The sequence below is a fragment of the Scaptodrosophila lebanonensis genome, unplaced genomic scaffold, assembly GCF_003285725.1.
Source record: "Scaptodrosophila lebanonensis strain 11010-0011.00,11010-0021.00 unplaced genomic scaffold, SlebRS2 tig00000096-arrow-pilon, whole genome shotgun sequence".
In the NCBI taxonomy this organism is placed as follows: Eukaryota; Metazoa; Arthropoda; class Insecta; order Diptera; family Drosophilidae; genus Scaptodrosophila; species Scaptodrosophila lebanonensis.
The window spans coordinates 3113765-3136210 of record NW_022060567.1 but is presented as its reverse complement, the minus strand read 5'-3'; the positions used below and the strand labels follow the sequence as shown (position 1 = coordinate 3136210).

Below are 22446 nucleotides of genomic sequence, written 5' to 3'. Positions count from 1 at the left end.
AAACCAGATATTTGCTCTTAATCGGTTTTATATTCAAAGAGCCATGTGTTATTAAACACCAAACATATATAGATGTTATATTACTTTTGTCAAATCAGCTGTGAGAGTTTTCTCTCAGAATATTAAATCCTAGAACAAAAAGCTCCTTAAAGACACAACCCGATCACCTTAAAAAAAAAAAAGAAAATTTCGACACAAAATCCTTAATAAACATTACTTACTTAATAATGTATCAAAATACGACCGATTATCATATAGCTGCCATGGACACTATCGCGTCACCATAATCTAAATGAATATAATAAAAAATGTAGCCATATAACATTTATTCAGTAGTAGTAGGGGTACATGGGTTCAGATGAAGGTGAAGGAGAAGTATGTTTTAGGAGTCAGCCGTTAGAGCAGTTGGTCTTAACTTTCTCAACCCAATCGTGGTGGCTCTTATGATCAGCATCGAGTTAACAAGAGGTTTCATCGTGTTTTCACCAGCCACTTTCTCTAATTCTTTGTTCTTGTATTAACAATCAACAGCCTCAGATATCGGAATCCAGTAGATATTAAAATGGGCGAATGAATCAATTCCTTCCCTTAATATTAGATATGTTTTGGACATTTTTGGCATTTCCATTTTAATCTATAGCTGTTGTTGATGCCACAGCGCTTTGCTAGCAGCATTTGTTGACAGCGACTAGCAACATTGGCTAGCAACATAGGTAGGCCACACTTAATTTTTTGATGCATCGGATTACTCAGAAAAAGTCAGCGAATTAAATTAAAAGTGCTTTATACGAAGTACACTGCGCGTTTTCATTTTTGGAAATGTTTGGTATTATCTCTCCATGACCCCCCACTACAACATCTTGTCTTTCGAGTCGGATAAGAACCAGCGACCTATGGATCTACAATAACTCTAGTAAAAACTTATAGAATGAATTTGAATTTAAATCTCACAATTGAAATCGAAAGTAAATAAACTTTTTCAATCCGAGGAAGCTCGGCAACCAAAAAGGATGGTACTCTTTGGTTTATAATATATTTTTAAATTGCTTAGAGACTCAACCGCTATCTTTTTATACCCTGTACCCGTAGGGTAAAAAGGGTATATTAGGTTTGTGCAAAGTATGTAACATACAGAAGGAAGCATCTCCGACCCCATAAAGTATATATATTCTTGATCAGCATGACGAGAGAAATCGATCTAGACATGTCCGTCCGTCTGTCCGTCCGTCTGTCCGTCCGTCTGTCCGTCCGTCTGTCCGTCCGTCTGTCCGTCCGTCTGTCCGTCCGTCTGTCCGTCTGTCCGTCTGGATGAACGCGAGGATCTCAGAAACTATAAAAGCTAGAATAACCAAAGTTGGCATCCAGATTCTCCTAGGTCCGAGTAAGGACGAGTTTATTTTTTTTTTTTTAATTTTCCCCCCCTTCCCCCGCTACAGAATTTCGTCAATAGCGTCCACATTTCAAATGGTACCTAAATCAAACTTTGCACACATAATTTATATATAATTGTCTACTGTTGTTCAAAATTTTATTCAATTCGGTCAATTCTAAATAAAGTTATTAGCGAAACAAATTCTCGCCAGTACAACCCCCCCAAACTGCAGCAACAAGTTCGCTCTTCTTCTTCCTCTTTTTGCTGCTGCTTTGGGCGCATATAACTCAGTGACGGAAGTTTACCTGGGTACAGGGTATTACACTGTCGGGCTTGCTCGACTGTAGCGTTCTCTCTTGTTTTTAGTTATACTTGTATCTTTATTTATCTATGATTATTCGTAATGCTTGCATAGAACAAAGGTAATGTTGTGCGACATTTTCCGAATTTGAAAGTTTTTATTTAGCATTTGGATGTTTTCTTCCGAGCAGCAAATAATAGATTTTTTGGAAGTTGGTGCTTCGCTGGAAGAGCTCTACTCTGCTGTCGAGTATCATTTAATAAGAACATTTCAAAGTCCAACCCCCAAAATTGGTCAATAAACTATATGTACAGCTGTTGACAACTAATAAACATCGACTAGAATTCAACGGACCCAAAATTACTAAAACTAAATTCAAAGTATATGTCAACTGTCGTCAAGGCAAAATAAATATTTGGGAGTGTTTCTCATGGAATGGAGTTGATCTCATATTCCGCAGCGAGAGATTTATGGGAGAAGTAAGTCGATATATTGAGGGATGTCTTGATAGCATAGGCGAGTAAAAAAATTTCCGTAACGCTGTTCGTATAATCACCTATATCTCAGAGACTATAAGACCTCGAGACACAAAATTTTATTCCAAGATGCCTTTTGTAAATACGAAGAAAATGTATATGTAAATATTTTGGAATTTCCCTTCCGTGATTTTCCATAGCTCCCGTAATTCTCAGAATTTTGGATTCAAATTTGGCAAATACTTCCAGTTAGTGATTATGAGTCCGTACGCCGTGTTTCATCATGATTTGTATGTATACAGGTTCTGTCTGCTCACTCGCTGCATACATACTTACACAAACACGAATAGACACGCAAAGACATGCATACACTCCCATAGACACAATTCCAATGCAAATGTGCAATTATACACCAATACCAAAGGATCAACCGATCAAAAAAATATATTTTTTTTTTAATTTCTATAATTATTCCACACATATGTATAGAGTTTTTAAAAGTCGGGACGACTTTAGCTTGTTTGCTAACCAAATAATCATGGTTAATTAGTTGTGTCGGTCATAAAAAATATTTGAGTTACAAATTTATGTATACATTTTATGGAGCATATTAACAAGAAATTGAGGAAAATGATTAAATCCTACACGGTGACCATCGTTGTTAATTAGTTGTCAACAGCTGTATGTGTAGGTCCTAATATTTTGACTTGGCTGGGTTAATTCTAAACGATCCCCACTGTATATATGTAGATATGTATAAGCACATATAGTAATGCGGGAAAATGATTGCACGAAATACCCCACATGCCTCTTACACCCCACCCCACTCCACTCCACCCCACTCCACCCCACTCACACTCACACTCACACACTTACATATTCGCTTCAGTACTCGCTTGGAGAGGCTCGCGCTTTACTGCAACCGCAGTCCATATGCGGAGCAGTCTCGACGCGAGGCTGTTCCGGCGCCCTTAGAGACGACAGGCAGATTCGTATGGGATTGGAGCAAGTGGGTGGAGGAGGGGAAGGGGAGGGGAGGAGAGCAATTCAATTGACGCAGCTTGGCGGATATCATTCCGTTTCGTTTCATACGAGACAAATTGCTCACGCTTCGCATCATTTCACTTCCGAGCCGTTGATGGATTTGTCACTTTATGACACTTGGGTGCTATGCGTTTTTTCCCACATACCACCACTACTCGCACATTGGAAACTGCCTGTCAGCTGGGGCGTATTTGTGTATATGTATGTATATACGAGTAAGCATGTATGTATGTATGTATGTGTGTGTGTATTCCTTCGTTCTCATCGCCCTCTTCCTGCCATATTGGTTAGGTCAAACTTGTTGGTAATGGAGCCCATGATGCCAACTGTCGACACTTCAAAGCTAAAGTTGTACGTTCAATGCACTCGGCACTCAATACCATTTACTGGGAATCAGACGAAGATTTAATTTGGAAATTCCAATTGATAATATTAATAGTTAGTGAGATCGCAAAGGGAGTAAATGGAAAGCATTTCCAATCAATGATGCAAAACCCGATAAACGTGAAATAATCGTAAAGAAATTCTGGCCTCATCCCAACAGCTCCTCCCTTCTTATCAAATCATATACTAATTTGTATATACATACTATATATCATTCAGCAATCTCATCTTTACAAAATGAAAGCCCAAATCAGCAAGGCAAGAAGATTCCATACCCATTTTAGGGCTTGAAAGAGTATTTTTATTAGAATCTATGCATATTGGAATTGATTTGAGTTTTAAAAAGTTTTCTTTTTTAAATCGTTCCCATATTGGCATCCAACCAACCTATATAGAAATATATTTCGTGCGTTATTCTGAAATGGCTTTATTTGTGTTTCAATGATCAAGGATATTTTATAAAATATTGTTACTATTTAAGTCGAAATCTAATCAAATCATTAATATATAAAAGTTATCCTTGCTTGCTTATGCTAAATTAACTCTTCTGCCCTTTGTACAGAAACTTGTTAACTAATGTTCGGTCTTGGAATCTTATTGTGGTAATGTGAAGAATTCTATAGAATTTTTCGTAATTTCTACTTGTGATTAATGTTTTTTGAACAATCTTGAAGCATCTAGATTCAGCTAAAAACTCCTCCAACAGGCATCTCTAGTGTTACATTTTTTATAACCCCATCATTTGTTTTAAGATGATTGTATTTTTTTGTACAGAAACTTGTTAACTAGTGTTCGGACTTATAATCTTATTGCAATAATGTGAAGAATTCTAAAGAATGTTTCGAAATTTCTACTTATGATTGAGGTTCTTTGAACGATTTTAAAGCATCTAGATTCAGCTAAAAACTCCCCCAACAGACATCTCTACTATAGTATTACATTTAAAAAAAAAAAATTTTTTTTGAGCCCCATTAATTCAAGTTATTGTAACAATAATAGAAATTAAAATTAATATAGAAAAGAACAATAATATATCACCCCTTGAAGAAAATTAAAAAAAAAACACTTATAACAAATTACAGAACATTGTTTCGCTGAGTGTAGAAATGCAAGGATCCATGGGAAATATGGCAATGAATGATGGCGCATTGCATGTGACAGCGACTAACTGAAAGGCTGATAGCTGCTGGTTTCGCTGACTGGCTAACTGACTGACTGACTGAATGGCTGACTACCTGCACCAAACTAAGCGATGATGCCCATTAGACATTGAAGTGATGATGGGACTTGGTTCAAAGGCATGCACTTTTTACACACACACGCACATACATACACACAGGCGCATGGTTATACAAGTATGTATGTATGTGCATGGTTGCTAGAGTCGATAAAACCCGACAGTGAAATACCCTGTTGCATATAGGGTATGCAGGTGCAGAAAGGAGAACAAGAAGAGCAGTTTGTAGACCTAGCTCTGGAGTGAAATCGATTCGCTAATACCTTTTCATACAAAAGACCGATTTGGATGAAATTTAAAACAAAAGTAGGAAATTATGCATTATACTTGTATGTACCTTCGAAATTTTAGGCAGTTTTGGCTCAATTCTCTAGCGGGCCGGGGAGTGTAAAAATCGAAAAAATAAAATAAACTCATATTGCATAGAGATAAGGAAAGTCAGTAGATAGTTAATTCATTTCTAAGGCAGACTTCATCTCGGCGTCACTTTTCTCCATATTTTAACTTCTGGAATCTTTAAACTCTACAAAATTATCATTAGAATTTAAGGTTTTGCCGGAAATTTGCTGTATGGGGTACTTCCTTTACGGCATCTAAAATTGCGAGTGAAAAAGAGTTAGCGAATCTATGTCCTATTCAGTAACAATATTGCGACAATAAAAACAAATTCAAAACGAATTGAAATTGTTAGCCATCAAAGGTTTAAATATCTGTCTTGAGCTACCAATATTTTTTGGCAGCTGTTTTGAAAACTATAGCCAGGACTTGGTTTCTACAAATAAAACAAGACACGAATGCTCGTAAATAACCTATACCTACTCCACAAAACACACATTTCAACATTTTTAATAAATTTAATTAATTAACTAAATTTTATATAAAATATTCAACACATGCATACATACATAAGTATTTATGTATAGCCTTTTACCCGTTGGGTACAGGCTATAACAGGTTTATTTTTATCAACAACGTTCTAATTATTTTTTTAAATCTCCACTGCCAACTACAACTATTAAGTATTATACAACTAAGTTTGTTTTTACACGGTTTTTTTACACGATTTTGATATAACACATTTTGAAAATTAACAATTTCATATATATTTATTTGGAGATCAGGAACCAATCACCTATTTTTACATATGATCAATATCCTTTTTTACACGGTTGTTTCTGAAACCAATCAACCGTGGAAAAACAGAATTAGGTGTACATATGTTATGGCTGTAGCTCTGACCAGCTTCTTGCTTTGCATTTCCCAAAAAAACAATAAACAAGCGAGATCGAATTAATTGTGGACGCATGCTGGAGAGCAACGAAACGGAACTGTAGAACCTGTAGACCTGTAGACCTGTAGACCTGTAGAACCTGTAGACTCGACTGTAGATCAACATTTGTACATCAGCCGCTCCAATGAGAGCAACAGCGCTGCCAAATTGCAATGTTAATTAGAGCAAGAGAGCGCTGTTAAATTCATAGCGCATTATCGTTTGCCGTTTGCATCAAAAATCGCTGCATCATAACATAATGTAATAATGTTACAAATTGAAGGCAAACATTAATTCGATTGGGATGACTTGGGAAATTCTAAAAAATTAAATAAACTCGTCCTCTCTCGGACGTAGGAGAATCTGGATGCCAACTTTGGTTATTCCAGCTTTTATAGTTCCTGAGATCCTTGCGGTCATCCAGACAGACGAACGGACGGACGTACAGACGGACGGTCATGTCTAGATCGATTTCTCTCGTCACGCTGATTCAGAATATTTATACTTTCTGCCTGTTACATACTTTGCACAAACCTAATATATCCTTTCTACCCTACGGGTACAGGGTATAAAAACACTGGTTACCTTGTTTATCTTACGTCATAGATTGATATTAGAAATATTGTAAGTTGCAGTCTTACTTTCATCACCAAATGTCTTACCTCGTCAAAAGGTTTTCACATTTCCATAAAAGAAAAACACTAAACTTTCATCGTCTTGTTTGTTCAGTGGATCAGGGACGCCTTAGATCACTAAGCCAGCGCTATAGAAAATAAATGAGGCATTCTTCTTTCTTGACAAGAAAAGCTCAATATTTTCAATTTCAGATCTCATACAAGCGGTACACAATAATCGCACAATCCCAGAAGAACTAACTGGGCTCAGTATAAAAGAAGACTTGATTAGTTAAAGCAGATGTAAGAATTCCCGATAACCGATAAACTATCCAAAAGAGTGTAGAACAAAAAAAACAGATTCTTCTTTTTGAATGTCTTGAATTTTATAACTCATGCAAAATAGAAAGGATAGAGAAAAACACACTCTATGTTTTCATTCCAATTATTTGTTCATAATTAAATTACTTAATTAAAGACTATTCCCGCGAGTAACTGTAAACTGTTTAGTAGCTATTCGAGATGCTTGTGATATACCCTAGTTGGGTTGATTCAGATAAATACAAAATAGCCCGATTATTCGATTTGCAATATGTAGGTCGCAAAGTTTTCACCTTTCTCCCCATTTAAGGTCATTTACGAGCTCCTAAAGTTCACAGTTATTCACGATTCATACTCTTACACCCACGGATTGCTGCTGTGCTTGATTATGGTGCTACTTACTATTTTGTGAAACGATAAAAAGCACACTGTTGTGCTTGCCGCATTGTAAGACGCACAAATCAAGACAATGATTGTGTACCGACAGCGACATTTTATTTGGGGGGTTTCTCAAAAATTCAATATGGCAGCATCAGAAATAGAATAATGAAACTGCTGACAAGCGCACAAAACGCCCATGCGGTCCGGTCCCGCCTTACCCTTTCCCATCAGCCTTCCGCAAAACTCTCAGCTACTACGTGACAATGCAAGCAAAAGAATGTAGAGGACGGTTCAAGTCCAAGTTGTATCAGACCATAAAGACAATACTTGTATGAATGTGGATGTGTGTGTGTGTGTGTGGCTATGGGTGCGGGTGCGGGTGTGTGCGTGCATGTGGCAGATACAGCCGTTTCAACTTTACAATCTCTTCAAATTAAATTGACCTACGTCAGAATTGAAGCGGCTAACCCAATGCCAGAAGAAGTTTCGCAACTGTTTCGTTTTAGGTTTCTTGGCTTACGGGGTACTTGACAAGGGACAATGTGTTCACTCTTTTAGCTACTGCTCTGGCTGTCTTCTACATGTTATTTTTTGTGCACAGCACATTGGGTCAGAAGTGTGACCATGCCAGAAAACTTTGGCATAACGAAATCCTTATGCTCAAAAAGTACCTATGTTTGGATTAATATAGCTGGCCTAGCAACACAATGATTGTGGGAAAAATTGTAAGCGTTTTAAAATATTGGATTTAATTTTTAAAATTTAATATATATTTTAAAGTTATTGCTCCTTTGCGAGCAAACTTTGGCATTTTTTGCTTAAAATACGTAATCTATGCCGAAGGAAAACATCAATCATCGACGGCCAAATGAAACTTTTTATAGAAAAAGAGGCTTGTATTAAAAAGAAAATCAACATATTAACTAATACAGTAATCGTATTCACCTTGCAGTTAGGCATTTTAAGCATATTAAGAACCACACTTAATATACCCATACTTTTTATACTGCAATTAACACAAAACATTAACAATTTGTACAAATCCAAATGAAGCTCTCATCTGGTTAATAATCGTAATATATACATACAACAAAATAGACATTAAAAAAAAAATTAAATACAACAGAACATGAAAAATGTTCGACAAACATCGATGGATCAGAAGCAAAAACCATCGGAAAACATCCATGCATACTGTTTAAATCATCGTCGATGGTCGTCGATAGGATGCAAGTCTCGATTTCCACATGCATTCGATTTTCAGTGAAGTTTTATTTACGTGGGACAAGCATTTCGTAACATTGAGTTAACGATAGGTAGTAGGTGTATAAACAATTGCTCTATTAAACTTTTTTTTTGTTTAATGCTAGCTCTTAATAGCTATTACTCCCAAATATTAAACGTACGAGTATAAGTTACCATTCGTTGCTTTGACTCTTTAAAATAAAAACCCAAAAATACAGCTCTGTTGTCAAACAAAAAGTATGAATATTATGTATATTATCGTCCAACTAGCTAGAAAGTTTTGGGTTAGAGTGTACAGTATTATATAAAAGGTCTGGGAATACATTTTTTGTCCCCTTTTACAATTGGTGAGTAGCTCCACTTGCATTCACACGAATAAATATAAAACCCTCTTGCTTTATATTTTTAGGAGCAAATACATTTGTACATAATTAAAATAATCTTTATATCTTTGCGATCCTGTATGTTTAATCTTTAGAATTTCTTTGCTTTCCCACTGATATACGTGGGACTCGGTTTCTATGGTTTGTCTTGTGACATGAACATTGCAATCCAAGCCAATTTCTTTTTTGCTTTCTCCACAGCAGTTGTCTGGGGATTCTTTTAATTTGCCGCAAAATCCAACGTTTGGATGCGGAAGACAGTTTTGCTTTTGCACCTTTTCCACCTTTATCTTTTATTAAGCGCTCATTTTGAATTATTTATTATTTCTTGAATTGTTGTTTGAGCTTTTTCAGCTTTTTCGGAAATGTCCCTTTTCGATAAACCTTCCAAATGGTAATTAATAATTTATTTTCGCAAATCTGAACTGGTACGATGCTCTTTTAGAAGTGATCACAACTCTATAAATTTATTTCTAAATATGTTAATCATTTGGTATAACCTTAGAGAAAAAACTAAACCAATTCTAACGGGACATCAAATATTCACAGGCATGTATGGACATTAGAGCTGCAGAAATATCGATGTTTACCCACATGATGTTTCGATGTTTTAAGGGGAAGAACATATATTTATCAATGCATCAAACTTCTACTAAGCGAATTTTCAAAAACATTTTATTGGTGTTTAAGCATAGGGAACTTCATTTTGGTTTGTCATATTATTTAAAAAGCTAAGGTTTGTATTAAATATAAAAGGTTTCAAAACAAACAACATTTTCACAAATTCAAAGAATATAACAAAAACCAAAGAAAGTATAACATACAAAAATAAAAATTTAGTGGTGGACAAATAGTAAAGAATATCGAACATCGGGAATAAAATATCGATGTTTCAAAAAAATATCATAACATAGCTGCTACATCGATGTTTCGTCCAGCACTATTGGAAATGGATCAGAATTTTTGCAAGCCAAATCTGGCTTATTTTAAATGCCAGTGCGTGAAAAATTCGAAAATAGCTGCAATTCTAGCGTTATTTAGTCTTTTTTAACATTACTTTATTTATTGCTATATATATATTTTTTTTATCTGTGCCAAGACTCCAAATCATGAATATGAATATGAATGAGCGATAAACGACTTTCGATAATAAAATCTATCAAAATTACCTCGACGCTCGAGCATCAGCTGTTACTTTTATTAGTTGTGTTCGCTGCGTTTAGAAATGTCTAATGTGTATAAACAATGTCGGTAAGCAATCACGTTTATTATCCTGACGAAGAGGCAGTTAGTTTAAATGTACTCATAAATCAAGTGCAGAATTAAAAATTTTGAACTTCAGTTCATTGATGTGAATTTTCTATTATTAGTATTACAAGAATCTCATATTATGATTATAAATTATGAAATAAGAACTTAGAACTAATATGAAAACATTAAAACAGATATTTCCTTAAATTTAACCAAGAAAATAGTGTTTTTAAAACCAGTTTTTTTAAAGCTTATTTTGCCATAGATTTAGCTTTTTTTGGCTTCATTTTTTTGAAAATCTAACTTGTTTTGCTTATAAAATTATGGCAGCACTGCATAATAGATCGGCAAGCAAGCTAAGCGAGATAAGTAGCGAGAAAAACCCCTCGTATTATTTGATTTCCTTTATGTTCGATTTCAATGCAGTGTGCACTGACTTTCGGATTTTTTGTTTTTCTTATGACTGACTGCACTGCAAGCAAGGGAAAGGATTAGTTGGCCATTTGTTCTTCTTCTTCCATTTTGGTGATTTCTTTTTAGTCTGCTTCATCGCTGCTGCCACTTATGTAGTTGGTCTGATATCGGGTAGGCGGAGCAAGGGGGAGAGGTAGCTGCTCCTTGGCCAATTTAGCCTCGCTTTTGTGAAATGTAAAATTGCGCTTTCGACACTTTCGGAAAGGCATCGTTTTGGGTGGAAAAACAACACGCCCAAGCAGCCGCAAACCAACCAACGGCCGGCCGGCCAGCCAAACACAACCCGCAGGCAATTTTGATTAAATAGAATGTGAGTGTGTGCGTGTGTGTGTGTGTGTGTGCCTTCGCCTGTTACGTCCACTTGGCAACCCTACACAGCTGTCAATTGCTGTAATAAAAAACGACAGTCAGTAAGATTTATGCCAGAGCAAGGACGGCAACGAGGAAAGAACGAAGGAAGCGTAGCTAACAAATTGCCAACAAATTGCAAAGACGCCATCAATAGCCCGCAAGAACAAAGAGCACCAAACACAGACACACACAGGTGAGAGAAAGCAAAAAAGAGAAAAGCAACTAATGAAAAGAGAAAAAAAACAACAGGGGAAAATATTCGGCAAATTATTCTAGACCTACAATAAAAAGTCTCAGGACATTGGCATTAATTTTAATCCCTTCTCCTCTTCTTGTCAGTCATGTCTGTGCTGCGCTTTCTGCAGTCGCGTCTTAAAGTCCTGCCCGCGGCTGGTCGTGGCGCTGGCAGCGCCATCTGGCGGCGCTACACACACGCCGACGCAACGCGCCGCATGTCGGGCGAGCGCGAAGTAGTCGGCTATGGAGTGAACGGGAGCCCCATTTACATCGATTGCGTGGAGTTCCCCTTCCCCGCAATTCGCTATAAGGAGGCTACTCCCGAAATTTGTGCTCTGCGTGAGAAGGAGCTGAGCGATTGGAAGAAGCTGTCGCTGCAGGAGAAGAAGACCCTCTATCGGTACAGCTTCGGCCAGACTTATGCAGAGTTCCAGCACTTTACGCCCGAATGGAAATTGATTGTGGGCATTGGATTGTGGGCCTGCGCCATCGGCTTCCTTATCTCGTTGAGCTATTGTGCCAAGTTGTACGGCCCGTTTCCCGAAACCTTTGAGGAAGAACGCCGTCAGGCCCAGCTTCGACGCATCATTCAATTGGAAATGCAGCCCATCACAGGGCTGTCCTCGAAGTGGGACTACGAGAAGAACAAATGGAAATAGAATCATTGCGACGAAAACACTTTTCTATAGCTAGTAGCGGTCTCGCACTCCCCCTATTAGCAGACAAACACCGATATTTGAGTTTATGAATGAAATACCTGCAAACGAATGAAATACCAACGCAAACAAACAATTTGGGCTTCACTCAGAACACACAACCAAGCGGAACACCCACATTAATAACACTTTAACGTTTCAAACTAAACTTGTATTAAATTCCTTTTGAAAGGAACTTAAATGTATGTGATTCTTTTATTGTCAAAACTGCAATCCCAGCGATGAACGCACTGAATAGGTATTTAAATCATTACGATTATAACGTAAAAGCGTTTCAATTACTTAGTGTCTTCTGTGTTTTTCGCTAGTCGGCATACCTTTACAATTAATATACGCACCTTAGAATAAACGAATTTTTGAGAATTCTTCCTTTTCCTGTTCGTTGAAATTAAATATAGATTGCTTCGAAATATTTCAATCTGTTAAGTTCTCGAATCCGATCTCAATAAGCTATTTGGCTTTCATCGCTTTCTATATACAAGTAAGTACATACAATCCAAATAATGCCCAGATGTGTGACGTGAGCTAAAAATAAAAATCTACGTTTGATTGCGCCACCTTCTTCTTATACTTATTATAATTAGAACATGGCCAGCGCTGCAAACGTAAAAATCATTTTAACCGCTAGATGAAAATGTCTTCTCACAATTCTTTTGACGGATACTTGTATTGTTTTAAAACGCAGTCGATTCCCTTAGTTCCCTGGTTACAGCCTTGAAAAGGGCTTATTGCGTTTAGTTTGATGTGTGAGTGGTTTGTAGTTTGATGATATGGCCATGTTATATGGAAGGACAAGCATGTCTTCCCGTTGTTTGTAAAGCAATCTCTTTGTATGTATGTATGATATTCGAAATGCCCAGATAATAGTATAGATGCAGCTGGATTAGAAACTATTTTTTATTTTTTTTTTTACTATTATGTTGCGAATCGGCCTGCAGTTTTGACCATAACACGACAGTTTTGATATTTCTATATGTGAGACCACTCTCACAGAATTTTTAAACTGTAAGTAATTTTTTAAATCATGCTTAATTGCGATAATTGATGGTATACTCACATTTTGGGATTCCTTTTAGCCTTTTGAGCTATGCCAGGCCCTAGAAACAATAGGATTGTGTGAAAACTTTTAAGAGTTTTCAAATATTGGATTTAATTTTAAAAATTCGTAAGTCATTTGGCACGTCTCTACTCCACAAATATTCTTCATAAATGGTCTTAGGCCAACAATGCCATCCATTGCTATTTGAAATGAATTTAATTTAGGGAATCAAAAAGAAAATGATGTGAAATTTTAAAATTTTCCAGATATACTATATGTATAGTAAAGAAACGGCAAACGCTAAAATATTTTGTATACCTTGAAATGGAAGAGGCTATTGCCCAATGCTTCTTGAATCGAAGACTTCAATATATGCCAATAACAGATACATTAACGAGTGCGAAATATGTTTTGTTGAAAAAACTATATTGCATTATTTTTAGACTTTTCTACCAATATTTGTAACCATCTCCTCTCATGCTTATAACAAGAATTCTCCCAAAAGTATCGCTAACTTTTACCTCTATGACATAAAACTTGACTTAAAACTTCCTGACTTGCTACTTCGTTTGCTAGATCGAAATAAGTAGCTGGGGCGTATTACAAAAAAAATTATTATTATTTTTAATATTAAATAATTTATTGAGTTTCGAAGCAATTTCTTTTGCCAATTTTAACCCATTTCAAGACAATACCTACTTTACAATCCTTTAAGTACTTAGCTCCCTTCCATTGCACAATAGTCCCAAAGCCGTTTCTTTCGGCTGTTTATTTTAGTGAACATTATAACATATGACATAAGCTTACAACAATGGGAAATCCAATTTAAACAATAAAAGTAAAATATGGAAAATAATATTCAAAGTATGTATGTATATGTCCTTTGTTTTAATTGTTTTTCTAATGTGCTGTTTTGGGCGAGCTTAACCTCAAAGTAGTGTTGGTTCGTAGTGTAAGAGTCGAAGGATTGTCGTAGCAACGAATACAATAATGTTCATTAAAGTGTCTTCTTAATGATGATCTAATGTTTTGTTGCCTGATTTTGCCTGAAACCGCAAAAATCACGTTCATTTCCGCAAAACTCTGGATTGCAACAAATACTTAGAAGACGCATTTAAAAAGTATATATTGCAGGAAATTCACGTAAAAATCGTAAATGAATATAATAGTATGTTGATGTTGAAAAAAGTAAAAGCCTGCGCCAATTATATTAAAAAGCACATGCCATGTTGTAATCGAACCCTAGAAAAATTAAAAACAAGAAAGAATGCTGCAGTCGAGCGAGCCCGACAGTGTAATACCTTGTATCCAGACAAATTTTCGTCCATAACAGAAGAAAAAAGAAGAAGAAGAAGAGCGAACTTGATGTTGCAGTTTGTGGGCGTAGTACTGGAGTGAAATTGTTTCGCTAATAAGTTTTATAGAATTGACTGATTCCGATGAAATTTAAAACAACAAAACTATAGAATTGTATATAGATTTTTGTGCATAGTTTGGTTACTGTAGCTTTAAAAAGGTGGACAGTATTGGACAGTATCTGTAGCGAGGGAAGGGGGGAATATTCCAAAAAATAAAAAAAACTCGTCCTTTCTCGGACCTAGGAGAACCTGGAAACCAACTTTTATAGTTTCTGAGATCCATCAGAATATATGTATAAACTTTATTGTGGGGTCGGAGATGCTTCCTTCTGCCTGTTACATACTTTGCACAAACCTAATATACCCTTTTTACCCTACGGGTACAGGGTATAAACATATTTTTGAGCTCGTGGCCTTCTGGACTGGGGCCCTCTTTGGTCGGGGGCCCGTGGCATTTTGCCAGCCCTGCCACCTCATTGTTACGCCACTGCAAGTTTGGTTAATATGCGCCCAGCTCATAGCAAAGTGAAGTGGGCCTTATCTGTTATACTTGTATGTCAGGGATGTTCCACACAAGCGTGCATGTTTCAATAACTTAATAAATACATAACATAATACATAAAATACAAGCATGGAAAGGCAACGGTAACGGCATCGTACAAAACAAGCTGGAAAGACCATTAAAGCATTAAACAATACATACAAGTAACCTGTCAAAGTTTTTCCCAGCTAGTGAGTTTTGCTAGCAACTTTCGACCTATCTGATATCCTCCGCCTATAGAAAGTTATATTCAGATGCATAAGAATTGATTTTCTCAATATTGTCGGAATATATGAAATGATGCTCATTAGTGGGAGGAAAAATGTATTCGTCGTTCAATCAAACAGCGACTAAAGCTGGAAGATGTATTGGAGAGATCATCAAATAAAAGTGACAGCAATAAGCACAATTTTAACATACTTCGTTGGAATAAAAAGTTGATTTTGCAGATCAATTTATAGAAATAGATCCTTTCGAATTAGTACACCGAAGTACTTCCCTTTTGCATTAAGAAATTGTATGCATTTTAAAACTTGTTTTAAATATTAATTACAAACTCTGGCAATCCTTAGAATCCTGTGTACATCAGAAAGTCGTTGGCACGCATTTTTATACACTGTACTTAAAGAACGTAAGGGTATATTAGTTTTGTGCGATTGTATGTAACACACAGAAAGAGGCGTGGCAGACCCCACAAAGCATATATATTCTTGATCAAGGTGACAAGCCGAGTCGATATAGCCATGTCCGTCTGTCTGTCCGTCCGTCCGTCCGTCCGTCTGTATGAACGCAAGAATCTCAGAAAGTACAAGAGCTAGAATAATTAAACTTGGCATCCAGATTCTCCGAAGCCCGAGAAAGGACGGGTTTGTGTTTTTTTCTGATACACCCCCGACCCTCCGGCAATTCGTGTTTTTTTCCATAATTTTAGTTAGTGATTATGAGTCCGTATCATTACGATAAGTTAATTATGAAGAAAGTTATAGCCATAAATATACTCTCTGCCAAAGCTCTGCGCGCAGCTATTGTTGCTGCCGCATATAAACACGCATAGACACGATGATGTAAATGTATGCTGTTGAAACTGTACATAAACATGTCTTCACTTTTATATGTATATATGAATTAAATATTTTTTATTTAATTTAGTAATTAATTAAAAATTTTTTAATGATTTTTATATTTATTTGTTTTTTTAATTTTCCTTTTTTGTTCAACTATAGCGTTCTCTCTTGTTCTCCCTTATGACTGAAAGAAAAATTAGTCTCAATACTTGTGAAATAAATTCAGTTTTGCTTTTTTATAATTTTTATTACGCGTATCCAAATGCATAATTATTTAAAATTTTGATACCAAAATAATTAAAATACACACTCATTACTTAAAATTTTCACATCCAAATAAATAATTACCTTCAATTTTGAATATAAAAATATATAATAGTACTCTTCATTTCTAATATTCAATCGTTTTGAGAGCCAATTGCGCAGCAAATTGCAGATTTCATGAACTTCAACCAACATTTAACTTTGGTCACCACTTAATCGTGCACTGCTTTAGACTTCAATATTTATTTATATTTATATAGTCATAGTGCGTTATATGCTGCTGCTGAAGAACCAAAAATACTCTATGAATACTCTTTACTTATGTAGATAGGTGAACTCACATGCACTTGATAAGTCCAATCCGTTATAAGCTTAAGTTCAATCCGGGTATAGGGTAAAAACTGTTATCAATTTTGAAATATAAAGAACAACTGCTTTGCCATATAAGTGAGTCCCCCTGGTTTCTAGGTATTCTAGTTTGTATTTTTTTCGTGTTTCATTATGTGTATCCTTGCTTGTTTTATTCATCGAGTCGTTTCATTTGGTGTCCAATTTTGAATATAAAAATATATAATAGTACTCTTCATTTCTAATATTCAATCGTTTTGAGAGCCAATTGCGCCGCAAATTGCAGATTTCATGAACTTCAACCAACATTTAACTTTCGTCACCACTTAATCGTGCACTGCTTCAGACTTCAATATTTATTTATATTTATATAGTCATAGTGCGTTATGTGCTGCTGCTGAAGAACCTAAAATACTCTATGAATACTCTTTACTTATGTAGATAGGTGAACTCACATGCACTTGATAAGTCCAATCCGTTATAAGCTTAAGTTCAATCCGGGTATAGGGTAAAAACTGTTATCAATTTTGAAATATAAAGAACAACTGCTTTGCCATATAAGTGAGTCCCCCTGGTTTCTAGGTATTCTAGTTTGTATTTTTTTCGTGTTTCATTATGTGTATCCTTGCTTGTTTTATTCATCGAGTCGTTTCATTTGGTGTCCAATTTTGAATATAAAAATATATAATAGTACTCTTCATTTCTAATATTCAATCGTTTTGAGAGCCAATTGCGCCGCAAATTGCAGATTTCATGAACTTCAACCAACATTTAACTTTGGTCACCACTTAATCGTGCACTGCTTTAGACTTCAATATTTATTTATATTTATATAGTCATAGTGCGTTATATGCTGCTGCTGAAGAACCAAAAATACTCTATGAATACTCTTTACTTATGTAGATAGGTGAACTCACATGCACTTGATAAGTCCAATCCGTTATAAGCTTAAGTTCAATCCGGGTATAGGTATAGGGTAAAAACTGTTATCAATTTTGAAATATAAAGAACAACTGCTTTGCCATATAAGTGAGTCCCCCTGGTTTCTAGGTATTCTAGTTTGTATTTTTTTCGTGTTTCATTATGTGTATCCTTGCTTGTTTTATTCATCGAGTCGTTTCATTTGGTGTCCAATTTTGAATATAAAAATATATAATAGTACTCTTCATTTCTAATATTCAATCGTTTTGAGAGCCAATTGCGCCGCAAATTGCAGATTTCATGAACTTCAAGCAACATTTAACTTTCGTCACCACTTAATCGTGCACTGCTTCAGACTTCAATATTTATTTATATTTATATAGTCATAGTGCGTTATGTGCTGCTGCTGAAGAACCTAAAATACTCTATGAATACTTCTTTACTTATGTAGATAGGTGAACTCACATGCACTTGATAAGTCCAATCCGTTATAAGCTTAAGTTCAATCCGGGTATAGGTATAGGGTAAAAACTGTTATCAATTTTGAAATATAAAGAACAACTGCTTTGCCATATAAGTGAGTCCCCCTGGTTTCTAGGTATTCTAGTTTGTATTTTTTTCGTGTTTCATTATGTGTATCCTTGCTTGTTTTATTCATCGAGTCGTTTCATTTGGTGTCCAATTTTGAATATAAAAATATATAATAGTACTCTTCATTTCTAATATTCAATCGTTTTGAGAGCCAATTGCGCCGCAAATTGCAGATTTCATGAACTTCAACCAACATTTAACTTTGGTCACCACTTAATCGTGCACTGCTTTAGACTTCAATATTTATTTATATTTATATAGTCATAGTGCGTTATATGCTGCTGCTGAAGAACCAAAAATACTCTATGAATACTCTTTACTTATGTAGATAGGTGAACTCACATGCACTTGATAAGTCCAATCCGTTATAAGCTTAAGTTCAATCCGGGTATAGGGTAAAAACTGTTATCAATTTTGAAATATAAAGAACAACTGCTTTGCCATATAAGTGAGTCCCCCTGGTTTCTAGGTATTCTAGTTTGTATTTTTTTCGTGTTTCATTATGTGTATCCTTGCTTGTTTTATTCATCGAGTCGTTTCATTTGGTGTCCAATTTTGAATATAAAAATATATAATAGTACTCTTCATTTCTAATATTCAATCGTTTTGAGAGCCAATTGCGCCGCAAATTGCAGATTTCATGAACTTCAAGCAACATTTAACTTTCGTCACCACTTAATCGTGCACTGCTTCAGACTTCAATATTTATTTATATTTATATAGTCATAGTGCGTTATGTGCTGCTGCTGAAGAACCTAAAATACTCTATGAATACTTCTTTACTTATGTAGATAGGTGAACTCACATGCACTTGATAAGTCCAATCCGTTATAAGCTTAAGTTCAATCCGGGTATAGGTATAGGGTAAAAACTGTTATCAATTTTGAAATATAAAGAACAACTGCTTTGCCATATAAGTGAGTCCCCCTGGTTTCTAGGTATTCTAGTTTGTATTTTTTTCGTGTTTCATTATGTGTATCCTTGCTTGTTTTATTCATCGAGTCGTTTCATTTGGTGTCCAATTTTGAATATAAAAATATATAATAGTACTCTTCATTTCTAATATTCAATCGTTTTGAGAGCCAATTGCGCCGCAAATTGCAGATTTCATGAACTTCAAGCAACATTTAACTTTCGTCACCACTTAATCGTGCACTGCTTCAGACTTCAATATTTATTTATATTTATATAGTCATAGTGCGTTATGTGCTGCTGCTGAAGAACCTAAAATACTCTATGAATACTTCTTTACTTATGTAGATAGGTGAACTCACATGCACTTGATAAGTCCAATCCGTTATAAGCTTAAGTTCAATCCGGGTATAGGTATAGGGTAAAAACTGTTATCAATTTTGAAATATAAAGAACAACTGCTTTGCCATATAAGTGAGTCCCCCTGGTTTCTAGGTATTCTAGTTTGTATTTTTTTCGTGTTTCATTATGTGTATCCTTGCTTGTTTTATTCATCGAGTCGTTTCATTTGGTGTCCAATTTTGAATATAAAAATATATAATAGTACTCTTCATTTCTAATATTCAATCGTTTTGAGAGCCAATTGCGCCGCAAATTGCAGATTTCATGAACTTCAACCAACATTTAACTTTGGTCACCACTTAATCGTGCACTGCTTTAGACTTCAATATTTATTTATATTTATATAGTCATAGTGCGTTATATGCTGCTGCTGAAGAACCAAAAATACTCTATGAATACTCTTTACTTATGTAGATAGGTGAACTCACATGCACTTGATAAGTCCAATCCGTTATAAGCTTAAGTTCAATCCGGGTATAGGGTAAAAACTGTTATCAATTTTGAAATATAAAGAACAACTGCTTTGCCATATAAGTGAGTCCCCCTGGTTTCTAGGTATTCTAGTTTGTATTTTTTTCGTGTTTCATTATGTGTATCCTTGCTTGTTTTATTCATCGAGTCGTTTCATTTGGTGTCCAATTTTGAATATAAAAATATATAATAGTACTCTTCATTTCTAATATTCAATCGTTTTGAGAGCCAATTGCGCAGCAAATTGCAGATTTCATGAACTTCAACCAACATTTAACTTTCGTCACCACATAATCGTGCACTGCTTCAGACTTCAATATTTATTTATATTTATATAGTCATAGTGCGTTATGTGCTGCTGCTGAAGAACCTAAAATACTCTATGAATACTCTTTACTTATGTAGATAGGTGAACTCACATGCACTTGATAAGTCCAATCCGTTATAAGCTTAAGTTCAATCCGGGTATAGGGTAAAAACTGTTATCAATTTTGAAATATAAAGAACAACTGCTTTGCTATATAAGTGAGTCCCCCTGGTTTCCAGGTATTCTAGTTTGTATTTTTTTCGTGTTTCATTATGTGTATCCTTGCTTGTTTTATTCATCGAGTCGTTTCATTTGGTGTCCAATTGCGGAAAAGTGCTGCAAAAAATATTGCTTATTGGATTTGGCTAACCTGGAATGCAGAAACTTCTATAGAGACTTACTTCCTGAGCGACTTCGATTAGTGTTCTTGTTTTAGTTATGTATGTTTAAAATAATAAACGAACGCGTGTCGTCAGCTAGAGAACTAAAGAATATTCATTCCTCTCTCGCCTTTCAATTTGTCTTTTAGTTCTATCGGGGTAAAAACTTCTCCATTGCTTAATGATATTCATTTCTCATATTACACAAGGGAATGGGTCAAAGGTATTGAATAGTGATGCTGCAGACTATAGACACTTCTCAGATTTGCTTAGTTAGAACACTTAAGAACTTGAATCAGTACTTACTATGTGAGGAGTGTAGACATGTGTTTCCGATTCTTTTTCAGATGTTCATAAAAAAGTGGATGTTGTGTTTTCGTCTAACTGGAGGCCAATTTACAATACCAACAATTATTTGCTAACTTAGAAGCAGGCTTAAGGGAATGTGAATTTATGATTAGCAGGTTCGTTCCCTCCAAACGGAAATGCTTCCTTGGTCGTGCAAGACCTCAACCATTGAACAGTGCTGCAGATTGTAGCGCTTCATTCTTTGATTTGGAATGAACACATTTTGAAAACTACTTACTGAATGAGCCTTGAAGATATATACATACTTGTACATATGTACGATTTTTTACAAAACGTTAAAAAAAAAGTAACACGATACTTAAATATCAATTCCACTTTACGCTTACAACTATGATAAAAAAAAAAAAAAATTATTTTTTTAATTCTGTTTACTTTTGTGTGTGTGTGTGTTTACTCGTCGGAATGCTGTATAAAACTGAATATATTCTGAATTCAAACATGACATGCTAAAATATCGGATTGAAAGTAAAATAAATGCCGACTTTGCCGAATGCTACGCCTGCTTTTTCAACGTTTTCAATCATTTTATTTCTTAAAAATCGATATATGTATATTTTACATTTCATATAACTATTGTCTATTTATAGAGGTTAAAAGGTTCTGCCATTGCAATGGCAGAATCATAATTTGAGAGACCTTCTCAAAGGTTCTCTATAGGATTTAAATCTTGGCTTTTTTTGAAAATCCGGAAATCCATGGACCAACGCAAACGTTTTGACTGCCCTTCCATAGTAGAAAAACGTAATGTACGGCGAAAAAAAATTTGAAATAAAAGAAAACATCAGCTCTTTTCAAATTCGCCATGAATTTAATCTAATAATTGACACAGGACGCCTAAAAATAATTTTAATTTTACAGGATTTGTTTTTCATATAAAAAAAAAAAACAAGGAGAACGCTACAGTCGAGCAAGCCCGACAGTGAAATACCCTGTACCCATGTAAACTTCCGTCACTGAGTTATATGCTCCCATAACAGAAGTAAAAAGAGGAAGAAGAAGAGCGAACTTGTTGCAGCAGGGGGGTTGTACTGGAGAGAATTTGATTCGCTAATAACTTTTCTTAGAATAAACCGATTTAGATCAAATTTAAAACAAAAGTAGACTATTGTGTATGAATTATGTGTGCAAATTTGGTTCATGTAACTTTTGAAATGTGGAATAGAATTGGTTACTATCTGGGCCATCCAGATTAAACTCTCGTCACTTCATACGAAATTTCACCACTCATCCTGCCATCCATGATCCTTTCTTTTTTGAGGTTAAGCTTATGTGAGGGTTTTGAATGCTGTATCGGCAACCTTTTCTGTGACGGTAACGAGTGCACATAAATTAACAGCAAGTAGATCTGCTGGAGAAATTGAAATTATAAATTTAAGTAAAAATCAGCTGTGGAATGAAGATGCGTTCATGAACCTAACGGTA

The 22446-nt window shown here is 35.4% G+C and overlaps 1 protein-coding gene and 1 long non-coding RNA gene across 29 annotated transcripts; one reads left to right on the top strand and one right to left on the bottom strand.

Moving 5' to 3' along the window:
* The first annotated feature begins 11556 nt into the window (after window positions 1-11556).
* On the top strand, window positions 11557-12242 carry LOC115627693. Its single transcript, XM_030523436.1, has one exon. It carries the CDS (start codon window positions 11557-11559, stop codon window positions 11998-12000), a length of 444 nt encoding a protein of 147 aa, XP_030379296.1. The 3' UTR covers window positions 12001-12242.
* Window positions 12243-16363: 4121 nt separating this feature from the next.
* Window positions 16364-21380, bottom strand: LOC115627497. 28 transcript variants are annotated; one of them, XR_003995684.1, is made up of 13 exons: window positions 21242-21380; window positions 20962-21181; window positions 20677-20901; window positions 20388-20611; window positions 19926-20338; window positions 19458-19867; window positions 18989-19407; window positions 18526-18938; window positions 18058-18467; window positions 17589-17998; window positions 17127-17530; window positions 16665-17068; window positions 16364-16606 (listed from the first exon to the last, which is right to left on the bottom strand). It is a non-coding gene; the product is annotated as an uncharacterized LOC115627497 (long non-coding RNA). The 28 variants fall into 28 exon arrangements; XR_003995682.1 differs by having other exon boundaries at window positions 17589-18007; window positions 18058-18464; XR_003995686.1 differs by having other exon boundaries at window positions 17589-18007; window positions 18526-18929.
* Between the last annotated feature and the right edge of the window lie 1066 nt (window positions 21381-22446).